The sequence below is a fragment of the Archocentrus centrarchus genome, chromosome 22, assembly GCF_007364275.1.
Source record: "Archocentrus centrarchus isolate MPI-CPG fArcCen1 chromosome 22, fArcCen1, whole genome shotgun sequence".
Taxonomy (NCBI): domain Eukaryota; kingdom Metazoa; phylum Chordata; class Actinopteri; order Cichliformes; family Cichlidae; genus Archocentrus; species Archocentrus centrarchus.
The window spans coordinates 4,930,610-4,958,547 of record NC_044367.1 but is presented as its reverse complement, the minus strand read 5'-3'; the positions used below and the strand labels follow the sequence as shown (position 1 = coordinate 4,958,547).

Here is a 27,938-nt window from a genome sequence, read left to right as displayed (position 1 = left end):
ACGAAAAGGACTTTATAGTCCTACATCAGCAGCTATCACCTCTGGAGACGATATTTGGAACAAAACATAATTGGGTTTTTTGATAAAGCACAACTTTTAAATATTATGGTACACAACGTAATTTCAAACTTGTATTATGATTGTTACACACAAAAGAAACAATGGATGCATACTTACTGCATGACAACACATTTGTTTAAAATTGAGTTATAACGCACTTTCAGGCATCTGTTGTTCCACATTAGTGGAACAATATAAATGTTACAGTAGCGTTAGAGGTCCATGGTGATATATGTGGAGCCTCTGATTTGGACCCTGTACCTGATTGATCTGCAGCATGGCCTCCTTTTCTTCTTTGCAAATTCCCAGACTTTTGCTTTATTTTTTTTAATGCATTTTATTATATCCACTGATATAGCACACTTAGCAGTATACTCATGACAACTTACATCATAATACAGTAGAAGTTGAGGACTGAGCAAAGAATTATAGCATTTCATGCAGCACCTGAAGGCAGCAGGGAAGGCGCGCTCCACAGACCTCTCGTGGATCTGACAGTTACTCATAGCGGAGCTCTGATCGCATCCGGGCTCAGACGAACTGCAGGAGCCTTCAGATTTCTCCTTGTCCGCCACGGTCTAACTGAAAACGGAATTTCTTCTCTTTTGAATGATAGAAGTTGTTGTCATATATTGCTACACTTTGCAAATGGTTCGGGGTTCATTTCTGAGTGCTACTTTGCCGTGATGTACGAGTTAGCCCGCTAACGTTAGCCGGGGAGCTAGCATCCACTGTTAGGGGAAAGTAGCGGAGTCCGCGTTTCTTCTCTCGGCTACTTGGGAATCGTTAAACCGAATTAAACATGGAGAAAATAAAAGAGTTGTATCACTATCTCCAGGACCCTCACCTCGTCGCCCGCTTTCAGAACGTGTGCGGGGTACGGGGCACGTTTTCGAGCAGCGTGTCTGCTGGCAGTATGACCGCCAGCAGCAGCCAGGCAGCGGACCGGGGTCACTCGCACAACAACGGCGCTTGTCATTATCATGTCGCCGGGGAGAGTGACAGTGAAAATATGTCAGTCTTAGGAGCTGGGGAAGGACAGAAAATACGAACGACGTCAGCCGGGTTTCGGAAGAGTATTGCGGGTTCTAACGTTACTAAAAACTTTAAAGATGAACGTGAAAACCCGTCACAGAACGGGGCAGCGGGGGGAGAGACGGTTGGTGTGGGCTGCAACCCCGCGGGTCAGCACGGCCGCCGCGGGATTGCGCAGGATTTATCAGGGGCAGCCAATTCGGAGGACGGTGAAGTTGGAAGAGTCTTGGGTCCGCCACGGACCAGCAAGGTGAAGCCTCTCCGCAAAAATTCTCTAACGGGCGATGATGGGCAGGAGTTTCTGATCGAGAACCGCTTCTTGTACTACCTGTTCACTTTCGGAACCGAGCTGGGCAACGAGACCTTCTATATCACGTTCTTCCCATTCATTATGTGGAACGTGGACCCCTTCGTGAGCAGGCGGCTGATCATGGTGTGGGTCTGGGTCATGTACCTGGGACAGTGTACCAAGGATGTGCTTGGCTGGTCGCGACCGGCTTCCCCGCCTGTGGTCAAGGTGGAGATGTTTTACAACTCCGAGTACAGCATGCCGTCCACACACGCCATGTCGGGCACAGCCATCCCCTTCGCCCTGTACTTCATGACCTACGACCGCTGGGAGGTAAAGCAATCCTTCACACACTAACTAGATGCCACACCGTTAGAAATAAGGAGAAATGGAATGGAGCCACTTCCTCTTAATTTTCACGAAGGAGACGGAGGAAGTTGCCTTAGTCATGTTTCATATTTAATAATATTTGCCTGCATAAGTTTCCTTAGATGCAAGTGAAAATTTACTCGCGAGCAGAGTGAACACAGGTGGAGAGAAAGAAACTGGCAAGTGGGTAAAATAAAAAGAAATCAGTTTTTCAGCCCTAATTTCATACACTTTTATTGCATCCTTGAAAACTGCACATACATCTGCTGCAGATCACAACTCATTATGAGGGAAGACCGTTATTAAAATATAAATTGTGTTTTATGCAGTGCAATGTAGAGTGTCTGATGCAGTGGTGTAAAGCACACCACCATTGGACCCTAGAGCAGTGCATACATGTTCTCTGGAGTGACAAATCACACTACTCCTTCTGGCAATCCCATGGATGAGTCTGGGTTTGGTGGTTGCCAGGAGAACAGTACTTGTCTAATTGCATTGTGCCAAGTGTAAAGTTTGGTGGATTATGGCGTGGCGTTTTTTTTCAGGATAGTGTATGCCCTTTATTTTGATATATATATATATATATATATATATATATATATATATATATATATATATATATATATATATATATATCTGCAATTTGATGTAAAACCTATGATTCTATGTGTAATCACCTGACCATTCCCCCTTTTGCTATCACAGACTATGCGAACACGTGCCAAGGCCTAACCCCTGCTAAAAGATCACTGAGACTTTGCCTCCTCAAGTGCCATCATTAACAGATAATGAGCAGTTAGGTCAGGGGATACAGTGACAGCAGCTGGCATGGCTGTAAAAGCTGTATGAAAACATTAGCTGACTCCTTACTGTGTGTCATTTACTGCATGAAATCATGCTCACTATAGGTACAAGAAGACTCGAAACCTTGAGTAAAACTGACTAGCCTGTGGGGCAGACTATTCCCAGTACAGTAAAAAAGAAAGCTTTTAGACTTGCAGTTCACCAGTTTTGATAATGTGAATATTTGCTCCTTTTCTGTGATAGTAACTCAGTATCTTTATGTTTTAGTCTGATGGTTGGATAAAATAAGCAGCTAATCTGTGTCAGCTTGGATTTTGGGCATTCCCGTGGTTTTTTATACTTAAAGGGAGTATGGCAAAAGTGAGGAAGTTGGTAAAAGGTAACATGATAATGAAAGTACTTTGTCAGCATCAGCTGTGCAGTAGTTACACAACTGATTATAATAGCATCATGACATGAACATGCTTTGAAGGGTTCATATTCAGCCTTCTATTTTTTGCCATTGATAAAGTTTGTAAAATCAGTTAAAAATGCACTAAATCAGTTGGAATAACATTCATGCTGGAATTCTGTTTTAACAAGCCACCATCTGTTATTGTTTCCTTCATCTCCTCCTGCTCAGTCCGGAGGGACAACACTACATTGTGTCCAGTCTGTAAAAAAGCAGTCTGTGTAGTGCGCTTCTGTTGTCTTCCTGTGCATCCACACAGCGAAAAATGTGGCTGACAAGTTGCAGGACGCCCATTTGATTAAGAAAAAAGAAATAGAGGAAACTCAACTAAATGGTTGCACTCAACTGTACAACCTTTTTTTTTTTTTTTTTTTTTTTAGCGACAGAAACCTTGTTCTCACATAAATGTGCAAAAGTGTGACCTGAAAATCAAGTACAGCTACAGTTAAGCAGTTACTTAATGAGCTGATCAACAGGAAAAGCTGATTAATCTCTAAATGTAAAAAAAAAAAAAACTAGATCAAAAATAGCAGTACTGCTTGTTGCTGAGGGTAACTCGAGTGTCATTGTTTTTGGTGAGTCCGTCACACCAAACAAGACCTCTGAGGACAATTATATAATAATCATTATTTGTTGTTCTCAAATGATGTTAACATAGGGCACAAAGAAATTTTGTTCTGCATATTCCAGTGTACGGGATATGATATGATGATGCATAACCTGCTCATTGATTACTGCGAGCTGTTTACATAGGCAGCGGTTACCTACATGTTACAAAAACAAACTCCTCTGTTTTATCAGTATAAACAAATAAATCAGTGTATTAAAAGAAAGTCTTTCCATTATTAGGATCACTTCACAATTATGTGCACATTATAGAGTCCATTTATCAAGGTGAAATGGCAGGATGAAGTACATTTATCTGAAGTGGTTCTTGCTGATTATAGGGCTGCTTATCTACATTTAACTGCAGGTGTAAGGCAGTATTGCTCAAGGACACGCTTCCCCACAGACTTTTTGTCACTGTAAATCCTACTGCAGTTGTGGTCCTGTGTTCAGTCCACATTAACGTCTTCCCATTCTGTTTCCCAAAATGCCAAACACGTCATGATCACAGTTTCTCAAATGTGAGGATTTGCCTTGTCATATGACAGTATGCAGAATATTTTGGAGGTTTGGACTGTAGGTTAAAATATCTGGAGAGAAATATCTTGAGAAAATGATCAGCAGCCTAACTGATAATGAGAATAATCATTAACTGCAACACTCAGACAGTATATTCTGTGGTTTTGGGTAGTTTACAGAAAGTTTACAGTGTGAGGTTTTGAAAAGTAAAATAGGTGGACTTGTTGTCTTTTGAGGTTTAAATCACAGTAGAGTTAGCACCGATTTACGACTCTCTGTCTCCCTGTGAGAGCCAGAGCAGGAGAGCCAGCCCCTGGCCTTCCAGTTTGTGACTGAGATAAGACTTATTTAGTGTTTTAACCCTGCTTTTATATTTACTGTCACAAAAGCTCTCTTTCTGTTTGGCTAAATTTGAAAAGCATATGAACTGTAAAAAAAAAAAAAAAGAAAGAAAGAAACTCTTTCAAATTCAGTCTCCGGACAAGTTTTACACACTCTGCCAAACTCTATTCAGAGTCGAACAATACAAGCTGTTGACTTGCTTGTGTGCAACACCAGATAAGATGTTGACCTCCGTCTCATGTTTTGAATCAAATTCGTGTGTTTGTTTTCTTCTCATGTTACTCTCCAGTATTCCCTGAACTGGGAGTTTTAAAAAGTGCTGAAAGTCTGAAATTTTACAGACATGTCTGCAGTAGGTGAATGAAGAAGAAATTTATCACACTGACTGATGTCTGTGTGGCATGTCTGGTGTCTGTCACAGGCAGTCAAGTGAAGTTAAAAGCTTCCACCTTTAAATGTTTTGACATGTGATGGCACCAACACAGTTTACTGTTTAGATTAGGGAAAGGATGTCAGTACCTGGCTTTGCTAGCTTGGCTATTTTAGCCAAAACAAAATTACAGTGGGTACCTGTAGCTGTAGCTCAGTAGGTAGAGCAGGTCACCTACTGATCGGAAGGTCAGCGGTTCGAATCCTGGCTACTCCGGGCTACATGCCAATGTATCCTTGGGCAAGATACTTAACCCCAAGTTGCTCTCCGACCGTTCTGTCGGAGTATGAATGTGAGTGAATGTTAGTTAATTAAAAGCACTTAGCTTCATAAAAAATGGAAGTGCTTGTATGAATGGGAGTGCATGGGTGAATGCAAACAGGTTGTATAAGCACTTTGAGTGCTCATACTGAGTAGAAAAGCGCTATATAAGAACTAGTCCATTTACCTGGGGCAGCATGGTGGAGCAGTGGTTAGCACTGTTTCCTCATAGCAAGAAGGTCCTAGGTCTGAATCCACCTTTGTCAGGGCCTTTCTGTGCGACGTTTGCCTGTTCTCCCCGTGTTTGTGCGGGCTTTCTCTGGGTACTCCCTTGTTTTGCAGGAAAGATAAAGTTGTAGGGTTGTGCTGATGGTTGACTGTGATCTTGGGGCTTGATGACGGTCAGGGTAATATGCAGTAGCTTGTTTCCCCCATAAATGCAATAAATCAGTTATCATTACCATAATTCTGCATAGACAGATTTTTTTTGTTTGTTTTTCTTTGCAAGAAAATTGCTGAAATTTTAAAAATCTTTTGCTTTTTTTTTGACCTGGGACTTTATAATGAAGACTTAATAAAGACTGAAAATGATTCTTTTTCCCAACTTCTTTTGTTATTGTTATTATTGCTATTATACAGTGAACATAAGGTTAGTTCATCTGGAACAGGCTGGGATGTAAGACATTCCTCTGCAAGTACATTGACAAAATAATTAGGGAGCACTATATTCAGCTTGCTCTCCAGTTTATCTCTTATCCTGTGGACAGACTCCATTGTTTTGGACCTGCAGCTTGCAATAATAGCTTTGGTTGTCATGTGAGCTTGATGTAGTGTCACACTAGTATAATTTAATGTAATTTTAGTGGATTTCCAGCACTACACAAGAACTGTTGTTGCCAGATCAAGTTCAACCTTTGGTTCAGGCATTCTCTGGAAAGACAGCTTGATGATATTGAAGCCCCAGTTGGGACGCACAAGACAGGAAAGACCTTGGCAAGCTGGTTAGCTGTGAATGAACTTGGACAAAAACAGAGGAGTGGCTGCTCGTCAATCAATTGTGGATGGATGTTAAAAAAAAAAGAATGCTAAAATGAATTGCCAGATTAATATCCCTTGGTGGCCCAGCCAAGTCATGATTGGGAAATACTGCATTGATCCCAGTATTGATGGATCTTCCATAGGCCAATATTGTTTGATAATATGAATAAACTGATGTGTCCGTCAGGTTCCAACAACTCCATAATTCACTGTGGGTTTTCTTTAATAAGGCAAGAATATGCCAGAATGTAAATGGAATATATATAGACCCTAAGAGATTTGTTTCCCCTCCTGACCAGAGGAGGTTGTCAGAGCTTTCGAGGATAGAAAGAAAGCTTCGTCCTCTCCCTCCAGTTGTTCTTTGCTGTAGCCTCTCTGTGAGGTTTCCTGCTGGATTGCTTCCCTGGCCGACTTGTTTGAGCAGAGCAGGAATGTTTAGATTTAGATGGGCTGCAGCTTTACAGTCCTCCTCCCATCCCACCGGCCTCTTCCAGCTCAGACAGTAACTCGAGTCAGATGTCACTCTATGAAAGGCACTGGTAAGATTAAATTGAATGAGCAGATGAGGAACTGTGCTGAAAAGAGTAGTTTGAGAAGAGAATTGAAAGGGGTCCAGCCAAGGAAGCAGTGAAGAGATTAGATAGTGTTTAGAGGCGTAGAGAGGGGATTAATACAGTAAAATATAAAAAGGAAGGAGTAAGAAGGACTAAAGGCTATATAGAGAGCTAAAGAGGGAGATAGGAAAATAAGATGATGGTGGGGATTCAAATAAAAATGCTAAAATGTGACTAGAGGAACTGAGGAATTGCGTGCTGTAGAGGTTAATGAATGGCTTTTAGCACATTTTGTGATGTTGTCCAGTTGATGTAAAGCAAAAATAACAGGCATTGTGTGAGACTTCCGCCTTTAAGGAGGAACATTAGGTGGGTTCATTGCACCTTTTCCTGCCAGCATGAATGAGTTTAACAGTATAGCATTTCCTAACTGTGGCCCTGGGCTTTACAATCTGTTTTGCACTTTTGGAAAATGACAGGAAGGCAAACAAACAATTTATTCATCAGATGAAATGAGTAAACTATATAAAGCTCACAGCTATTTTTTTTTTTTTTATATAAATATAATTGTTCAAATTGGTGTGAGAATTGACACTGGTTTCCCTGGGCAAATGTCCATCTGGTTAGTAAATCAGAAAGTGGTCAGTGATATGGTTGTTCTGATCATTTTGATTCATTGATTGTAGAGCATACTGTGGCACAAAAAACCCAAAACAGCAGAAGAGGGAGAGATGCATGAAGAGAACCTTGTAGGCTTTGCCAGCTGGGACAGATTTATTCATCATAATGTATAATAATGTAATAACATGTTGCCAGCTGAACTGGTAAAAGGGTATTTTATTTATTACAGAGATTTTGATCACGTTGACTTGATGGCATAATGCAGCTGTGAAAGATCTGTCAGCATTTATGCTTGTGCATTATGTGTTAATTACCATGTGGTCGTGTCCCGGTATTTTATATGAAGTATTACCCAATAGAAACAAATGCTGGGACTTTTTTCCCTCCTGGATCCCCACGCTTTGCAAATTCCCTCCAGGAATTTGCTGATATTTGTGAGGCCTTATATCGATGCTATGATCATTATTTCTTATATTGAGATGATAATTGTTGTTCTCTTTGATAAATTCAAAAATTGTGGTGCAAAAGTAGCCGGAAATGCACAGGAGGAATCAACAGTACCGAACAGGCCAATCACAGTAGTTGCAGGTTGCATCGACACGACATGTGGTCACATTTCTAGGGAAGTGCGCGTCAGGTAATGCTGTAAATTACTTCACAGGGCTTCAGAGCAGTTTGCAGTACATAGCTAGAGTGTAGATTTCCTGCTCAAAGTTACTTAAATTACCTCTCTTCCTCATTCTGATGCTCAATTTGACCTTCAGCAGGTTGTCTTGACTATGTGTCTAAATGCTCTGAGTTGCTGATGTAATTGGCTGATGATTTTTTGCATTTAAAAATCAGTTGAGCAGGTATACCCAACAAACTGTCCAGTAAGTGTATAAATGTAACTTCTGTTCAGTGTTCATCTCATGTAAATGTGCTGTTCAGTAGATGCTCCTAAATAAGGTTATCCTCTGATCATAGACTATTTCTATTATGACAGAAATGAAAATGGAGCATCTAACAATAGTTTCTTAATACATACAGATTTCAGATATCCTTTAACAGGATTCTTGGCTGTTGAGCTCACATTGTTAAAACCTTTGTTTTTCTTGTTTACACTTTGAATTGCAAATGTGTCCAGCTGCAGTTTCTAGTAACCCAATGAAACACTGCAAATAGATTTATCAGTAATTAGGTCAGGGCTGAGTGCTTTGGTGTGGTATTATAGAGTTCAAATATGAGAAGGATATTCAAAACTTTGGTTTATGCATAGCCTCAAGACAGTTCAGTTTACATCTTGGCATTATTTTACGTCAAACACAGCACACCCTGGGAATCGTGTGGTTTGGATATATGTGTGTGGACCTGTGTGTTTACAGTATATGTCATGTGGGAGAACGCCGAGAAAAGTCCGCAGTGACTCTAACAGTCAGTGAGCAGCGTGAACCACAACCCACACAAAAAACACACCATGTCCATAAAGCTTTGCATGAGGCAACTGCCACACCACGACTGTGGTCATAGCCACGAGGCCAGAGTGGGCATGCAAACACGAACCGGTGACACGTTTTGTTTGCACACAGACAGAGGATGCTGTTTGATGGTTTCCTCACAGCCCCCACCTCCTCCTCGCATTCAGTTGGTTTGTCCTCTGTCTCAGTGTCAATCTGAGCATGTTGGGCTGCTACATCTGACCTGGCTTCACAGCTAATCGACACACATTAAAGGCGCTTTATTTTTCAACCAGCACCTCCCTCTGCATTGACCCCATTCTTGAAAGAGGTCTTAGAGTTTATAATTGAACACTCATTGGTTAAAGAGACACCTGTAGATGAGTCTCACAGGAGTCTCTCTAAATGTAGGATATGCTTTAAAGGGTCGACTTTCTGCTTCAACAGCCAGTGATGAATTGTGTTTTGTCCTTAAGTAAGATGCCTGCTGCTCACTCTGAATGTGAATGGCTAAAATGTAAATGCTTTTGCAGAGAAAAAATATTGACAAGCAGGTGTTTAAAGGTTTTGATATTTATAATGTCTACAGATCAGCATCATAATGTAGCAAGTTAGCAATTTTGGATTCACTTAATATTCACTAGTATTTGGATTGCTATCAGTCCAATCAAAAACTCAAAAAGCTGGATTGCTGATCAGTGGTAATGCTCCAATGATGATCCATTCAGTTCAGCTGTATTTTGTTTACTGAATTGTGCGTCAGCAGTGGTGCAGCAGTTGCCAGCAAAAGAGCTAATGCTTCACTAACACTAGGGAAAACAGTGGTTGGAGACCACAGCACAGCTAAAATGATTGAGACCGTGTGCAATGCCTTTGAAATGGTTGCGTCAAAGACAGGGACCAAGTCTGCAACCATTCGCAGTCAGTTGCCGTCTTCAAGCCTCGTCTCACTGATTCACACACTAACTGCGGGATTGAACCTTTTCCTGTTACAACACACAGTGGTGTTTTATGTGGCTCGATTATTACAAAGCTTTAGGTAACAACTTATTTCATAATGTAATCTTCATGTGCTTTATCCAAAGCACACTCTATGCTGAATCACCTGTAAATTATATTCATAGTATTCGTGTCTTTAGGGATTCTCTAACTTAGTGTAGCCGTTAGCTTAGCATGGTGTCTTCACCTGTCCCTCCTGCACTTTCCTGCTCAGTGTGTCAGATGTTTACCTACTCAGTCTCCTTTAGTAACAGTATTACTTGTAATAAATGTAGCCTGTTTGCAGCTTTGGAGGCCAGGCTCAGTGAATTGGAGACTCGGCTCTGCTCTCTGGAAAATCCAGTACCTAGCCAGGTCCCTGTAGTCAGTGCAGACTAACATAGTTTAGCCATCAGAAATCAGGCTGGCTGGGTGACCGTGAGGTGGAATCGTACTCCTAAACAGAAGCCCCTGGTACAACACCAACCCCTTAAAATCTCTAATTGTTTTTCCCCACTCTGTAACACACCTACCGAAGAACGAACTGTGGTTATTGGTGACTGTTTTACGAAACATGAAGCTAGAGACAGCTTCTGGGTGACTATAGCTGGTCACCACAACTACTTGCAGCACTTGCTTTGTTCAGTGTAATAGTTCAATTAACACTAGAAACTAATTGGAAGCTTTTCTTGCACTTAATATTGTCTGTGTGTGAGGAGCAGTAAAATGAGGTGGACTTATCGACACCAGTGCTTGATCAACACCAGAGGTAACCAGACAGTCTGTTGGACTGTGTGAAAGTGATGGAAGCAATTTAGATGCTAGTGGAGTTTGCTGCATATCAAAAATAAATCATGTTTGGTTTACAGGTTATCTGTAGTTTGCAGCAGCTGTTTAAAGTATCACGTGATTATTCACAGGAAATTGGTGTCAAGTATGTCTACCCCATTAAATAGTACCTAATCTCTGTTTAATTGGCCTTCATCAAGCACCATCAGGTAGCTCTCATGAGTCATTTTCCCCTGAAGGCTACAGGGCTGGGAGATGCTGTGATGTTGTGGGATTAGTAATGTAATTCTGGTCTGAGATAGGAAATCTGAGCCATCTCAATGCACAGGACCCACAGCAAGGACCACAAAAGGCTTTTAGCAAGTGTACAAACCTCAGCAGCTCAGTCTTTCCTCTGTCTGTTTTTCCTCTCAATCTTTTTGCATGCTGAGTCTAGGGATGCTCTGATTCAGTTTTTTTCAGTTCCAGTGCCAATACAGATACCTTGGCTTCAGGTATCTGCTAATACAAAATACTGATCCAAAACCAGCATTAAATTAATAAGCTGGTTTCCTACACTGTGAGGACAAGAATGGCAATCATCCTTTTATCTGCAAGGTAACATCAGGCCCAACTTAAACATTGCTTTCCTAATTCTGAAATACATACATTACATAATACAATGCTGATTCAGGCAGGCCAATAGAAAACAGCCCTTTGACTTACCATCTTTATTGTAGGCAACTCATCAAGATTGCATCATAAACTTAAACTTAACATAAACTCATAAACTGTATCATAAATGAATATGTTAAAAAATAGTTGGTTGTTGGTCTTTGCAGTTAGCTTTATTTTGTTTTATTTTCCTTTTGGAAAATCTGGTTCATGTTTATATTGTTTTGGGTTTCTTTTATATTTTATGTCTTACATAAGGCGCATCGTTTTGCTGTGTTATTCAAAGGTGTTATACAAGTAAATTTGCTTTGGCTCCCTCCTCTCAATGCTGCGGGCCAAGAACATCTGATAAGGAAGTGGCAGAATTGCTGAAACATTTATGAGGACATTTGAGTCTAGTACACATTAGCAGATAATCATATCTGATACATCACAGCAGCATTTTATCAAGGCTTGTTAGATGCTGCGGCCGAACAAGTTGTGGATGATTTTTTTTTTTTTTCCTCCATCGCATACAATTGCTTTATTGGCTTACCACTACAGAACAATAAACATAAATTTGACAGGTTAGCTTTGATGCAGTGACACACTCACAGATACAGTGGTGTTCTGTATGATGTAAAGCATGTTCACTCAGTGCAGATCAAAGAATGGTGGTAGAATAAATGCATTTCAATGAATACACTGAATTTTTAATTAGAATTTTGCACTATATCCATGATTAGTTGATTCTAAAGTAAAAACAATTAAACATGTTTTCTTATGTATGAAGATGCATTTGCCTCTGTCTGTCATACCATTGTAAATGAAATCCCTTGAATTTTTTTTTTTTTTTTTTTTAATGTCTATAAACTTGTCTCCTTTCACCTCCGCAGTACCCATCCACACTGGGCTTCACCTTGGCTCTTTGTTGGTGTCTGCTGGTCTGTTCCAGCCGAATCTACATGGGAATGCACTCTGTGCTGGTGAGTGTGACCTGTCTCTCTCTCTCACACACATACATCCCGTGCTTTTAAACATGATAGCGGACATTTTGGAGGAAGAGTATCAATAACAGTAGCCACATCTGCTCCAAACCCAGCCGTTGCCACATTTTGAACACAATGCTGAGCCCTGACTTCAGTTCAGGAGGTGAGACTTGAGTGAGGAGGAAGAGAATGATATTTTATCCATATGCCGGTAGTGTTGTCTCTTTCCTTTGCGTTTTCACTTCTTTGGTGATGGGGACCCCTTCAGATGATAAAAATATAGGTATGATCCTTCAGAGCTTGAGTCTGAAGGTGCAGGCACAAATTAAAATTTGCCTCCATGGCATGCGAACGCCTACAACTTCTCTTCTCCTCCGCCTTTGCCGTACTACCTCTATGGCCGGTCTCTAGCCACATACATAAAACCCGGTTAGGGAGAACAGCGGTGTCCATTTCAGCCACTGCATTCAAGATGACAAGGCAACACGGTAGCTACCACAAACCAGCACCTGCTTCTGTGTATTTTTAATGGATTAATTCAAAGTTTATGAGAATGCATAAATTTGTTGGAAAACATTGTTACACACTAATCAATGTATATTTACAATATATATTTACAAATTTTCTCTCAGAAAACAGCTGACTGTACCTTTTTAAATTGTCTGATGTAGTTTTTCGAGCAAAGAGATGTTATGTTTTTCTTTTACAAATCTTGGGATTTATCAATATTTAAACATTTCTCTTATGGAGGATCCATTAGTGGCATTTCAAAATCCTGCTTTTGTGTTCCTGTGTTAAACTCTAAGGTGAGCTATGAGAAGAGGAGAACAAACTCCCTGCACACACATCATTCTAGCTCCAAGGGAAGGAACAATAAGCAAAACATAATTTTGAGTGGACGGGAACTTGAAAATTTCCTTATTGTATATTGTGATTAATGGCTGGGCCCAGAAACAGGAAACTTCTCAAACTGTTGATATTAACCAGGAGGTGTAATCTGAACTTGAGTCCAAACAGCAGCGTTTCTGTGTTAAAATGTTGGAGAAGGCAGCTAAAGGTAACAACGTATGGTCGGTGAACCACTGCGTCAGCTGTTTGTTCAGTTCATAGTTCATCATTTTCTTTTTAGACCTGTCAGCCTGCCTGTTTACCAAACTGTGATCTTCACAATAACTCATTAAATGGACAAAGATTGCTGTTTCATATGAGGCACAATTGTCAACTCTTCACTGTTCCTTTCTCCAGTCTGACACTGCTTCCACACTAACCAGTTACTGTGGGAAAGTGAAAATGCGTGTCAGTTGATAATGTAGCCATTACTGGTATTATTCACTTTTTTTTCTTTTCCTGTTGCTAGGCAATAAGTTTTCCCAAGAGGCCAATTGAGAAACTGGGACTGTTTTGGAGGGCCACACCGATAAGCTTATAAAGAGACAAAATTAATATTGAACAGAATTGAGGTCAGCTTACTCGTATCGATGCAGCCCTCCACAACAGTCCCAATTTCTCATATGGCCTTTTGCCCACCTCTGGTTTAGAGCCTACCTGTACTACCCACATCTTTCAGATAATCTGGACCAGTCATTCTGTCACGAGCATGCTTAGGCCTGTATGTACCTCAGCAAGAATTTGTAGGGGAAAACTTAATATTTATGCCTGCAAAAACTTGCCCCTGCTTCTTTTATTTGTTCTCACGTTAACAGAGTACAGTCATCAAATCTACCACCACAGGGGTAGGTGTGTATACCTAACTGGAACTTGTTGTAACTCCAGCCAACGTATATGTTGACTGGTATAGAATTTAAACCTGAGTAAGTCTGGGGCAGGTTGATTAACACAAAGAACAGACTCCTAGGTAATCATGAAACCTGGTTAAAGAAGCCAGTCTCAGCTTGAATGTTAGATGTATTCATGGATTTATTTTTAAGAAATACATCTGTGGGAAAAAATCCAAAGAGTTACCACAGATGTTTGGTCAAATTAACTCTGTATGGGGTAATCTCACTGTTAAGCAATGTCAGTCTTGGTGCGTTGATAGGGTTGGGCCGTCTGTCACTGAGGGAACATTCTTTGTGGTCATTGCTGTGTCAGTGATGGATGGTGTTGTGGGACCAGCAGACATTACAGCACACTGGCTATCCTCCCAAACAAACTTGGAAAGTAATTCCACATCATAGACCTTCTTTAAGAGCTTTCTGTGGCTGCCCGCAGGTGGTGTCGCTTGTGTAGACCGCCACCTCAGAAACCACATGCACATCTGCCTGTTTCACATCTCTTTAGGGCTCTGTTCCATGTCAACAAAAAGGTCCAGTTTTCTCCTCAAATAAACAAGGGCGGACCTAAAAAGATGTTTAACATGAATAATTTAGTAGCCAATCAGATTACAGTTTAGTATGTGGAGTTCCATATAAAGGAAACGGGTCTGGTTTTGTTGAACTGAGCATCCTGAGACGGACCTGATTGGCATTTAAGCAGTGACATTAACAGCACCACAACCATGGGCAGAAATCAGCATTATAGTTTTCCAAGAGATGGTGCAAAAGTTGTCATTAAAAAAATAAAAATGAAAAATCCAAGAGTGAGTTAACTTTTACATGAGAGGTGTTTGTAAAAGTTCTTTGAAGTACTGGGTATTTAAATAGAAAAAAACAGAAAAACACAACCTCGTGGCTCCCACATTACTTAATGAGATTTCAAAAGATCACATGAAACTGTTTAAACAGAGCGGTTTTTGTGATTTCCAAAGCAAAAAATAAAATCCTTAGCCAGTGTTTGTATAACCAGCTTCTCTGAATGATACAGAAAACTCTGAAATCCAGGCAAAGTTTTAATATTAATAAAAAATGGTTTGCATTTGAAAATCTGAAGTACTTTCTAACCTTTAGTTAGATTCTGTTCTTCCTACGCTGTTGCTGCCACTATTTCTATTTTTTTCCTCCTCTGAATTTTACTGTATCTGAACCCATTGCTTTGAAAATTGCTAAATGCGTTAACTAGTTATAATCAACTCATAATAGACTAACATTAATTAAAGCAAAAATGGAAAGGAGTAATTATTGAGTAGTGTGTTTATGTTGTGACTAGTCACTGCAAAATGCATCAGGTAAATGTGATTTTTAGGGTGATTTTAAACAAACAGTATAGCCCTGTGAGAAAGATTTCTTAGTTTTCATTTTTGTCTACATAAACAATGGACCAGGGGGTCTACATTAAGAAGAAATGGCTAAAAGTAGTTCACAAGGTGGCGAGTAACAAGAGACTCCTTCATTAAAGCACACATATAAACAGCAGTATATATTGTTGCTTATGAGTTCGGTAAGATTCAGTCAGCTTACCATCAAGTCACATCATGTAATGGTGAGTTAGCGGGGTGTGGTTTTTGCTCAGCTGAAGGAAGAGAGGTGGCACAGGGTGCTTCAGGGAGGTCTGTGCAGCCAGCTTAAAAAGGATATTTTCAGCTCTTAAGTTGTACTTTATTTGTACCAGATATGGAAAATTCTTTTGTTATACCACTTGACAGAAGAATTTTCCAAATCTGGGCTCATGTGTTATAATTTGTGTGCACTCTGGTGTCCCAGGCTGCTTTAGTGGAGCTCATGGCCTTTATGTTGTTTACTCTGTGTGTGAGCACAGGAAGGATGAAAGGACTTGTGCTGGGGTGGCCTACAGGTAGTGGAACCAGTGCTACAACTCTGCAACACTAAATTTAGTGTGCAGCAATGATGAGGCTATGATAACTCAGCAGCCTGTCAGTTAAGTGTATGTTTACTCAGATTTATTAAATATATACATTTGGTTTCACAGGTTTTTAACCCAAATTGGTCATGTGACGGTATGATGGATATATATTTTTTCATATATGAGACTCAAACTATGTCCAAAATACTTTCAAAGGAATCTGTTTATCTGTCTCTGATGTCATGGTTGTCATCTTTCTCCTCCTGGCCTTGCAGTGTGACCGCTCACTGTTCTTGATTAAAAAGCACTTGTCTGCAAGCCAGAAACTCCTGCTGGCTCGCCTCACTGTCTCACCATGGATGTAAGAAATGTCTGTAACCATAGCAACTGTTGCATTACACACCAAGTCTGGTTTAAGCAATGATGTCAGTTTATCTATAAGATCTTAATAGTCCCTAAAAATAAGGATAAGCCAAATCCTACTTAAGTAAGCCTCAAGAGACCATATTTTTCTACAGCGTTCCATGACATTATAAAGACATGTCATCTGTCTTTTACCCCCTCAGTTAACCTATGTCATACTTGTACTGTGTGAAATTACACTGCATTTATTGGATATGGATTTCATGTAGTATTTTGAGAAGTAAAAATAAGTTGGCTACTCAGTAGGTCGTGTTTGTTGAATTGAAACTCTGTTTTCAGTTTTGGGGTTTGGGTGTTCTTATTTTATACTATCTCAGCTTGATAACCCTGTCCCTAGTGATTGTAATATTTCAGTTTACCTTATTGTTACCAATTTGCATTTCCACATTTTGTGGGCATTTTTTAAAAATAGTTTTTTTTTAAAGAATTGCCTACTAAAAAATCTTTGGACAGCACGACCCTGAGATTGGATACCCTGCTGTCCCATTATTTGTTCTCCTTTTTTTCCAGGATAACAAAGAAGTCTTAATAAAAAATGTGGCCTGTTTTAAAGTCTTTAAGCTCATTATGTTAGTTTTTTTTTTTTTTTTTTAGTCGGTGGAATCAGTGACACAGCAAAAACAGTATCAGTCAGTGCTGTTTGTGTCTGAGCATTCTTCTTATTAAATAGTTTATATATAAAATTAAAAATAGACTTTTGGTTCTGTATGTAAGAACACTGTCTTTCTTTGTATTTCTTTAAATATAGTTAACCATAATGCTTTGGGGAATATAAAGAGGAAACATTTATGGCATGGCATCACTTATGCTACAATATAAGCCCCAGTAATTTAGAGCCATTTAATTAGATGTTAACAGCTCGTGTTTGCAGGCAGTTCTTATTTAGACAGGTTATGAAATTCTAAAAAGCATTTTTTTCTTCATATTTTCTAGGTTGATTTCTTGGTGGTGATACTCTTGAAAATTCTGAGCCAGTCTGGATCTGAACATGTGTGCGTCATGTCTGTGTGTTGAGCTTTGACTGGATTAAGAAAAGTGTGTGGGAACTTCAAGGCATGACTCGCCACATGTAGCGGCTTTGTGTTTTCTTGAACCGACAGGAGCTCGATTTGTCAAAATGGTGATCTGAGAAACACAACATTCAGGTCAGGATAAAAGGTATGAACTTAGTTGAGATGGATCGAGCTGTGGGTGCACGGGCACAGAGCTCATTTCCACCTCATGACATAACCTGATGGCTGAAGGCGCCACATCACTGCTGGGAATCAGGGAGTGGAGCTTGAATGCCCAGTGAGCCATTATCGGTCTGCTCTGCCAGGCCTGCCGGGCACTTAATGAGATCTGGAAATCATCACGCCCAATGAAACTACTTCCTCCTCCTTTGTTCTACAGGAAGAGCTCACAGGCAAAAAGCTGTTCTGCCACCGATAACGATGGTGTTGTCTTCTACAAACCTTTTACTAGAGTTTCAGTCAGCAGGTTTTCACATTATTTAAGTTTATGACAACTAAATGCAAATTCTAGTTTCCTCTAATGGTTCGATGCTTAAATCTAACAGTTTGTCTATTTTACAGAGGACAGTATTTATGGGGACTTGGAGGCTTTAGTAGTATAGTCGCCCAAGATTACTGGACCCTTTTATTAGGCCAGTAGTCTGATATACCAACTCTACTGATTTCATCTTTCATGAAGTTAGAAAAGTACTGATCATCTGTGTGTGTGGCATGCACCTGCTTTCAGATCAGACTCTGGCTGATCTCACCAGAAACTCCACTTCTTCCTGTTTATTCTCCTCCAGCCACTCCCCTGTTCTTTCTCTGCATTACTTTGTCTCTCTGACTACCCTGAAGAAGATAGATGTTGTATGATTCAAGTGCTCCCAGAGGTATCAATTAATCACTTAGACTAAAAGAAAAGTAGCTGGCATTGACAGTAATTTTTGAGTTTGTTATTTTAGTATTTTTAAATTTAAAAAAGAAAATTACAATCTCGTTGACTACCTTTGTGAAGTTTTTTTAAGCCAAATAATGATACAAGTAGCACATTTATTAAATCAGTACTGGGAATTATCTTTAGCTGCACTAATAAAGAAATAATGAAGCGGCTGTTTATTTACACCATGTACCTTCTTACTGAGGCGTGAATTGAACCTGTACATAATGTCCAGTCACTCGATGGACAGCAGGCAGCAGTCACATGTGGTTGTGTTTTACGTAGAGACGACTTAGTGGTTCTGACAACATTTAGGCCACCCATTCTGACAATATGCTCATTTATTTTGTTGTAAAGCACTTTGGGTTAAGGCATCTACCAAATGACATGCAATTTGTTATTCATTATGAGCACATCCTCTTTCTGGACAATTTTAGTTCAGGCAGCACATTGTTTCAGAGTTCCCCGGCTCGTGTCAGTGGAGGAGAAAATTACAGATGGGTGAAATCCTTCAGTCTCTCACTGTGTGTGTGGTTAAGTGAGAAGGCTGATAAGGGATGGCACTGGCAGCAGAAAAGGGATAAATCTCAGTTACCTCCTGAGAGGTTATCCTCCTGCTGGCTGTGTCATTGATGAGTCATTTTTACATGGTCATGCAGGGAAATGTGTCCTTATAGTGAACCATCTGCCAAACGCGGAACTGCTGGGACACATGTTGTTACTGAGCGACAAGCCAGCGGCCGACGCCAGCTCTACGGCTCTGGCGATCATGGCTCAGCACAGGCTACTAACTGACCATTAGCTAATGTACTACAACCTGTATTTAAGCAGCCAAATAGATACTTAAACTCTAACAGGACCTTGGTTTCCTTCCAGTGAGGTCATTCAAGTGGGCTGACCCTGCCAGTAACCCTTGAAATGTTCCAGTTCTCTGGCTGGTGGATGGAGATTGGTGTAAAGTTACAGTAGCCATCATTGATTTCTCCTTCCAGGGAAAGTAGACACTAATTACAGAAGTAAATAGTGTACACACCCAGCTTAGCAAGATGAGGGACTATTAAGTGTTTGTTTACAGTGTGTACACGCACGTAATGACAAGTTACCCAACAGAGTCTCTTTGCTGTGGATGCACATAGGCAGTTGTGTAAATGGCCAGGAAAGCTGAGTTTACTAGCAGAAATGGACTTTTGTGATTCCCGTTTTTCATTTATGTAATGTTTGACATAAATAACTACTGATAGACCTCAAAAATAATCATGTTCTTATTTGCCATATGCATGCTGCAGGATGGTAATGCTTACTGCAACATAGGCTGCAACACATTGTTGCAATTCCTGTACTAGAACTTGCTACACCCTTCTTTTCCTAGTCAAAACAGCTGGAGGATAAATCATACAAATGAGGCTTCTGCTGCCACAATGCAACCAGGTTTTCGTCTTTGTCGGAATTCCAGACGTCACATGCAAGGTTTCTGGACTCTGGACTCAAATACAAAGGTCATCACAAGTGTCAGTGTTGAGTTTTGCCTCAGGTTGTTTTTGACCTTTGCAACCTTGAATCTCTCCCACTGTGCAATGCAGGATCACCGTTTAAAACCACGTTCACCTCGATCCTTCCACATTGGTCATCGTTCATCACGGACAGCCTCAAAACCAGAAATGTCTAATGGGGTTTTATAGTTGCATATTATCAGCATTATAAAATGTTAACTGTTTCCCCAACATTTAAATCTAGTAATCACACTGAGCACAATATTGGCATACGCACACAACCAGAAAAATACTAGAAGAGAAGAACCAAAGAGTGATTAAAAAATATGAGATAGTGAGGCTTCAGTGTCTCAGAGCGGTGTGAACAGATTCAGCTTAACCTCCTGAGATCTGAGCTCCTGTTTGCGATGCATTTTTATTTTCTACTAGATATTTGTGATTAGATGGACCTCATATGTGTATAAACTAAGCTTCCTCTTTGAACAGGAAGTTGTATTTTGTTACATGGTTGTTACATACTTTTGTATGTATCTGATATGTGATCACAAGGAGTTTAACATGAGTTCAGAAATAGTTTTGAGAGGTTCAGCAGGAGTTGTGAGTGATTTGAAAGGTTTAGGGGCAAGAAGCCAGCTGTCAGTTTACTGCAGAGATCAGTAAATACACAGCTGTGATGACCTTTGTATTTGAATCCAGAGTTCACTGCCATGCAGATCTCACTGTTTTCATGTTTCCTGTCAGCACTTCCTGTTCCCATCTAAAGGAAATGTTCCAATAAATATCCTAATCCTAGCAGTCTTTATCTGGTAAGGGGATTTTTGCTGCTGAATCAGCTGGTGCAGGTTTAAATGTTCATGTCTGCTGCTTGTGTTTGTTCAGCATTTAGTCACAAAATGCATGATAGCAATCTTTTTTTTCCCTTTATTGTAGCCAAGAGGGAAATTTGGTTTGCAGCTGAGTCACATTGGTTAGCTGAACACCTGACAGCAGTGAACTGAAGGCACTGACAGCAGGCAAACAATATAGCACAATGCTATACTCAGTCAGTCTTCTTCAGTCTGGAGGACTAAAGGGGAGAGGTAGAGGGCCCATGCTTCCTAAAAAGACTTTGAGATTTCAACTTGTCTGACCACAGAACAGTTTTCCACTTTGCCTCAGTCCATTTTAAATGGGCTTTGGCTCAGAGAAGACAGCAGCGTTTCTGCATGTTCACATATGGTTTTTTCTTCGCATGATCGAGCTTTAACCTGCATTTGTGGAGGGCACAGTGGTTTCTGGAAGTGTTCCTAAGCCTTTGCAGTGATTTCCATGACAGGATTATGCGTATATGTTTTTAATCCTTGCTGCCTGAGGCCCTGAAAATTGGCAATGGGCATCCAATATTGATTTTCGGCCTTTTTTCCTTGCACACAGCTGTGTCTTATTAGTATCACTTACTTTTCCAACCTTTCGTTCTGCTTGTCCCAACTTTTTTTGAGTCGTGTTGATGTCATCAAATTGAAGATGAGCTGTTTTTCATGAAATACTAAAATATCTTAATTTTAAACATTTTGATGTTTTCTAGCCTTCATTGTGAATAAATTACGGGTTTATGAAATTTGCAAATCATTTGGTTCTGTTTTTATTCACGTTTTTCACAGCGGCCACTCTTTCTGATGGAGATGAGAAGCCCAACCCAGAAAGACTCTAAAAAAGTGGTTGATATTTTCAGGACGAAAGTAGATGTGACTGTTTTTTGTTTGTTTTTTCTTTCCTGTGCTGCATCTCATCTCTAAAGCTTAAAATTCACTATTTTTTGTGTTGAGACAAAGATGAGACATTTAAACTTCTTTTCAGTCCCTTTCCTGCCTTCTTCACCCTCTGACATCGTTTACTTTTTTCAGTCCATATTTACAACATGGTTGTTTTCATCAGCACACATTTCAAGGTATCTGAAGCGCACGTTAGTGATGGTCAGCTGTGCTGTCTGAATAAACACTGGCAGTTTTATGAATGCAGTCCATTTACTGTTTATGTGTTTGTTTCCCTCAGGATGTCATTGCCGGGTTTCTGTACAGCATCCTCATCCTGCGCTTCTTCCTGCCCGTCTTGGACCTGATTGATGACTTCAACTTGACCTGCCGCTACGCTCCAGTCATCATCATCTCTCTACACCTGGGCCTAGGCCTCTTCTCTTTCACCCTGGACACCTGGAGCACCTCTCGCGGCGACACTGCTCAGATTCTGGGCACTGGCGCTGGTATTGCCTTGGGATCTCATGTCAACCACTACCTGGGCCTGATGCCCGACTTCACACCAGACCAGCTTCCCCTCACCATGCCCGCACTTACTCCCAGCCTGGTGGGTGTTGTAATGCTGCGGCTTGTTGTGGGAGTGCTGGTGTTGGTGGCCATGCGGGCGCTGATGAAAGCCATCGCTATTCCACTGGTGTGCAGAGTCTTCAAGGTGCCCACTGATGACGTGAGGAAGGCCCGGCAGCACATGGAGGTGGAGCTGCCTTACCGCTACATTGTCTATGGCACAGTGGGCTTAAACGTTGTCTTCCTGGTCCCACTACTCTTCAGCTACATGCAGCTCTCCTGAGTTGGATGTTACTTGAGTGCCTAGTCAGTCAAACAGTGAAGTGACGGTCCATATGCTGTCATCAGATCAGTTTTGCTACTTGTTTTCATCCATAGCCTAAAGCCTAGCTGGAGGTGGCTTGGTTTGGGACTGTGAATGTTCATTAAAGCCTAAACCCTGATCTGGATGCAGGGTTTTTATCAGAATTTTAGTCAGTTTTTGCCAGCTCAGGTTACTTTTAAAGAGTGATGAGTCTCGAAGGGATGGAAAATCTGGTCAAATTGGCCTGGACTGTTATCAGTTCAACTTATGGCAAGTGATATTTCTTTGTTCTTTAGATTTATTTAAGAGTAAAATCCAGTCAAATGACACTTTCAGAGCTGGACAGTCACTCCTGTAATTTAAAAAGCATTTCAACAAAAAAAATTTCAACAGTGGCCTCTAGAAGACTAAAGCTGTAGCTGATGACCACTGATGGATGATGTATGTTAGCATTGGCATTGTTATGATTGCTGTTATTATTAAGAGTTCAGGCAAAGAACCATAGAAGTATTTTATGGAAAACTTCAACTATCCCAGCAACTCAGTGCTGTGTTAGTGGATGGTGAATCTCCGAGAGGCTGTCAGAAAATGGTGAAAAACAAGTCTTAGTAAGTCTGACTAACTGAAAGCCAAAGATATCCAGGCACAATGATTAAAAAAAAATAAAATAAAATAGAAAGCTTCCCAATGGAGAAGCTGCAATGAGGGGATGGTTTGGTCTAAATCCAGATTAATTGATGGCAAAATTAGTTTGGGTTGTAAATTGACTGCTCAATGTAACTAGTTTAAAGAATGTCATTGTTTGAGCTCAGCGTCTGTGTTGACACTTTGTGTGGTTCTTTGTCTGGAAGCCTCTTAACCTTAGCGGTAGATCTTCCTCTCCTTCGTCTCAATTCTCAAAGCAATAAGAGACCTGTCATTTCGTGATTCCTGTACTGGATCTGAGGTCATCCTGATGCAGAAAGATTAGTCTTGAACCTTTGAACCCCCTTCCTGTGGAGCGGACAGAACTTTGTGTGAAGTTTTTGATTTGTTGTTACGTGTTTGATGTTTGAGAATTCCGTCACGTTGTTTTTTCAGGAGGTTAAATCGCTTCTGTTTTCCTAAAGGGCTTTCCCACTGTTTCTGTTCTGAGATCGACTGCTGTTCCTGCAACCCGATGGGAAAAAAAACAAAGACCGGGCACATACTGTATGATGCAGAAGGAAAGGAGAAAGCATCACTTTGTTTGGGAAATGTACAGAGAGGTTTTATTAATTTTATTTTATTCTCTTAGAATGATTGGAATCTGGACACTTGGCTCAGGCTTTTATTTAAACACTGTAATCTTACTTCCTGTTAGAGATTGATGTGTTGGCTCACATCCACTTCCTGTACTGAGTAAAGGTTCATTTGCTGGTGTCAGGTGGGAGGAGGTAGTGAAGGTAAAGCAACTGTCAGGAGCGAAGTTGCGTGGCTCGCTGACGGACTACAGGCATGAACCAACAAGGCCAGAATCAATGTTTTCTCCCATTTGGCAAACCAAGCGAGGCATTAGTGCCTGATGAAAATGTTCTAGGAAAAGGTTATCAGTTATTGAACAAATTCATGATATTTCATGAATAAGGTGGAAAATTTACAGGAAAACAAATATTCAAAGACACACAAATAATACTGTATACTGCCACCTTTACAACCTTTGGCCTTATTCTGGAAATATTAAAGCTTATTTATTTATTTTGAATTTTCACAATAAAAGGACAACTTCCTTCTAGAAACATTGGAATTTTATTGCGTAAAATGGAAACTCTATTTATAGCTTTTTGTGTACAATGTGCAATTTGCACTTTGATTCTAGAAATGTAGACAAATTTGTGCTCAGATGTCAAATTTTGTGCATGTACACAAAAACCTTTTAAGCGTGAACTTTACACAAAGCTCACATTCTCCCTTTTTAAGTGCCTTTGACTAAAGTAATCAAATATCCTTTCAGTAACTGTTCAAAGAGCTGTATGTGAAACAAGTATTTGATTGATACATTATTTTAAAAAATCTTAAAGTTAAGAAACTGGCCACAGATCTCTCTGTTCTATTAAGATCTGCAATGGGGGAAAAAAAAACAAAAAGCATCCATGTGGAATGTGGCTCGAGCTTTCTCTCCTCCTCTCATCCTCCCACGTCACAGCTGAGCCACAGCGATTAATAAAGCCTCTTCAGACCACTAAACCAGACCAAAGCTGCTGCTGAGGCAAAAACATAAATCTACTAGTTTCGCACTTTTAGGAAATTATGATTTTTTTTTTATTTTTTTTTTGCATTTTCAGACTCACACGGTGGCGCCAGAAAGACGCTCAAAACGTGAACTTTTAGTTAAGTAGCAACAGCAGACCACTGTCACTGTTGGTGCCACAGCAGTAGCCTCACTACAGTGTCAGCAAGTTATGCCAAGTGATCAGTCTACAGAAAATTGATGTAAAAATGAAGTTTCTATAATTGATGTTAAAAAAAAAATGTTTGATAAGAATCGCCTACATTTGTGACCAAGACACAACTTAATGCTCTCTGTTTGTAAACTCGGATATTTGATCGAGTAGCTTCTCCGTTTTGTAGCTTTTAATGATCTCACACAATCCTGTTTGGCACATATCGGAATAGAGGTTTATTTTTCTGAGCAATCAACTGTAGATGATAATCTAGTAGCTGAGTGAAATTGAAAGCTCCAGAACTCCAGCGAAGTGAAACATTTTTGCCCCGAATACAACCCAAATACAATTTAGCTGCTGGATAAATGAGGAAAAGTTCAGATTTCCCAGTTGGACATGTATAAGTGAAGGTCCTGTATCATTCAGAAAGCTGTTGTCCTGTTTGTCCTCCTCTGGAGCCAGTAAGCACTGAGTGTAAGGACAGAAGCAGAGACGCCTGCTTCACACTGATCGCTGTGTTTCTATCAGCTGTGTGAGTAGAGTGCCTTGCTTAAAGGCACTTTAAAAAAAAAAAAAAAAAAAAAAAATTCCCCCCCAGCAGGATGCTCCTGTTAACAAACTTTTCTTTAATCGTAATTTGTTTGCCAAGCTGGTTTATTTATTTTTCTTGTTTATTTTATTTAATGTACGGTACTCTCCTAAAATGAATGCACTGTTCCCAGAATGCACTGTTCCCCCCCCTCCGAGCCAGGCAAAAAAAAGGTGAAGCTGGTCCTAAATGCAGTCTGATCAATAGTTTCATTTGTGGTCTTGCGGTTGGTTGGTGAAATAAATGAGTAAGTAAATGTCATTCACTTACATTAGCACCTGATGTTTGTTCCTAACAGCGTCTGTAGATGGCTGAATCACTGATCAGTGAATGGTTTCAGCTCAGATCTGCTGTCAGGCTAAATTCAGTGTACAGTAACAGAGAAATTCCACAGTTCAGCAGCTTGAACCAGCAAACACCTGGAGTCTTCCCTTCATAAGTGACCTTAACTGTCACTGGATACCTGCAGGAGTACTTCACCTGTTATGTTCATTCTGTACTCTTGACTAATGCTTCTGTCTGAAGTGATAATCCAGTGATATCATTTAACGGGGTTCCACATGCGAGTGCTCCTCCCACTTTGCTGAATGCATTTGTGTAATTCTGAATGCAGGACGTTGACATACAGTTTAGTATTTTTACACTCTCCAGCTGCAGATTTGCCACTAATTAACCTACTTATCAAAACCAAATGGACCAGCTCACCTTCAGCATTTGTCAGCCGCCCGGCTTGTTTAGCTTCCTGTGGCCTTGCCTCGTGCACAAATATGTTTCTGTTTGTAGGAGCGTTTTTCTTTTCGTTTTGTTTGTGGACATGTGGTTTTCTCTCTGTACCAGAGGAAAGAGAAGTTCAACTGTTTCACTGACAAAACCCAACTTGTGTTAATCCTGTGGCTGAGCGGAGTTTGTGCGAGCGGTGAGCAAACTGCAAGAAGTCTGTGATGAAGCAGCATTTCTTGTCTGTGATGCTTGAGGACCTTTACCCTGCACATCGATAAAGGGGATGAAGCTAACCTTCCTGACAGAGACTGGATTCCACCCGTGGATGTTCATTTTGTAGAGTCAAAGCAGAGCCGGCCTCGTGATATTTGAAGGAACTGAATTATTAGTTTTGGAGGGTGTTTATTGAAAGCCCAACTTTACCTTTGGTGAAAATGCCAGAATTTCCTCATAATCTCAAATGTAGTTGTCATAATTGTGGCTTTGTTTGTTTTTATGATTTTTGGTACAGTAAGATATTTTTGAAATCCTAAATTTATTGGGCAAAAATATGTGATTATATAAACTGTAATCTATGTTCTATTCTGTTTGTGTGATTTGGCTGAATCTCAGAATTTGTTGTAATCCCAAAGTTTATTCCATCTTCAGGTGATGGACAAAATCACCAAACTCTATGTAATAATACAGTAATCTAATATTTTGTAATTATAAATTATGGGTTAATATGTGTTAATCATGCTTTTTTTTTTTTTTTTTTTGTAATTTTTGACTCTTTTTAATGATTGGAGCAGCCAGCTCTGCTTTGTCAGCTCACAAGATGACTATACATATGCATACATGTGCATATACATATGCATGTGCATATACATATGCATGTGCATATACATACATGTGCATATACATATGCATGTGCATATACATACATGTGCATATACATATGCATGTGCATATACATATGCATGTGCATATACATACATGTGCATATACATATGCATGTGCATATACATATGCATGTGCATACACATACATGTACATATACATATACATGCTAGATCTCAGAGGAAACAGTCTTTCTTGACCAAGTATGCAGTATTTGAATTGTGTAGCTGTAGCTAAACTCTGCCCCACACTTCAGTGCCTTCCTCCTCCGTCATGTGGAAACTCAGCTCTGTGTAGTCATGTTGTTTCTTTCACTTTGTAGATATATAAATATGAGAAAACGAGAAGTTTCCTGTTTAAAAAAACAAAAGCATTTTTTAATCATTTAGACTTCCCCTACTGTTGCTTTTTAGTCATTTTTCATTCCAAATCACAGTCAGGAATTAGAGCAGATAAGGTGAACTGCTGTCAGGTTTTTCATTTTTGTAATCAAACCCTTTATGAGTTCTGGTTCTTCATTTGTGAAGCGTCACTCACCTTCAGTATTTTTTTTAATATTTCTGCAGGGCTTTTTTGTTGGATTTCATCTGTCATTGAAAATGAGGCTTTTTTTTTTTCTGTCTGTGTGAATTATCTAAAATAAATGATGATAAAATCAAATAATGTACCTGCTTGTCCTCAGTTATTACCTACAATGGTGCACCGTCACTGGAAAGTTGGAGCAGTGAGAGGGAACCAAAGGAGATGCAGCTAAATGCTTCAAAGTGCCCATCAGAAACTGAGTCAGAGGTTTATACTGTGCTCTGTCATCAGTTTCTGTGAATGTGCGCATGAAGTTTTCATCACTTGAATGTGAAATAATTCTGAAGGTTTGCGTTTACTTCGCTAATTATTGTTATGTAGGTCCGGCCTTACTGGTGTATTCCTTGTGAATTTTCACTGGTTTACCTACACTCATATCTGACCTTGAAAACTCTTGCATTTTTAATCTGGATAATTTTCATCTAAGGATGAACA

At 40.1% G+C, this 27,938-nt stretch overlaps 1 protein-coding gene across 1 annotated transcript; it reads left to right on the top strand.

The window, feature by feature from the left end:
- Positions 1–862: 862 nt before the first annotated feature.
- sgpp1b (sphingosine-1-phosphate phosphatase 1b) lies at positions 863–27,539 on the top strand. Its single transcript, XM_030719333.1, has 3 exons — positions 863–1,717; positions 12,112–12,201; positions 21,759–27,539. The coding sequence occupies exons 1-3, from the start codon at positions 863–865 to the stop codon at positions 22,308–22,310; spliced, it is 1,497 nt and encodes a 498-aa protein (XP_030575193.1). The 3' UTR covers positions 22,311–27,539.
- The last annotated feature ends 399 nt before the right edge of the window (positions 27,540–27,938 follow it).

What these genes read in the sequence shown, in the direction of transcription:
- sgpp1b (XM_030719333.1), top strand. Translation starts at nt 863, where the DNA reads ATGGAGAAAATAAAAGAGTTGTATCACTATCTCCAGGACCCTCACCTC. An exon ending in TGACCTACGACCGCTGGGAG is followed by an intron (nt 1,718 to 12,111) that starts GTAAAGCAATCC and finishes TCACCTCCGCAG; the next exon opens with TACCCATCCACACTGGGCTT. An exon ending in TGGGAATGCACTCTGTGCTG is followed by an intron (nt 12,202 to 21,758) that starts GTGAGTGTGACC and finishes TGTTTCCCTCAG; the next exon opens with GATGTCATTGCCGGGTTTCT.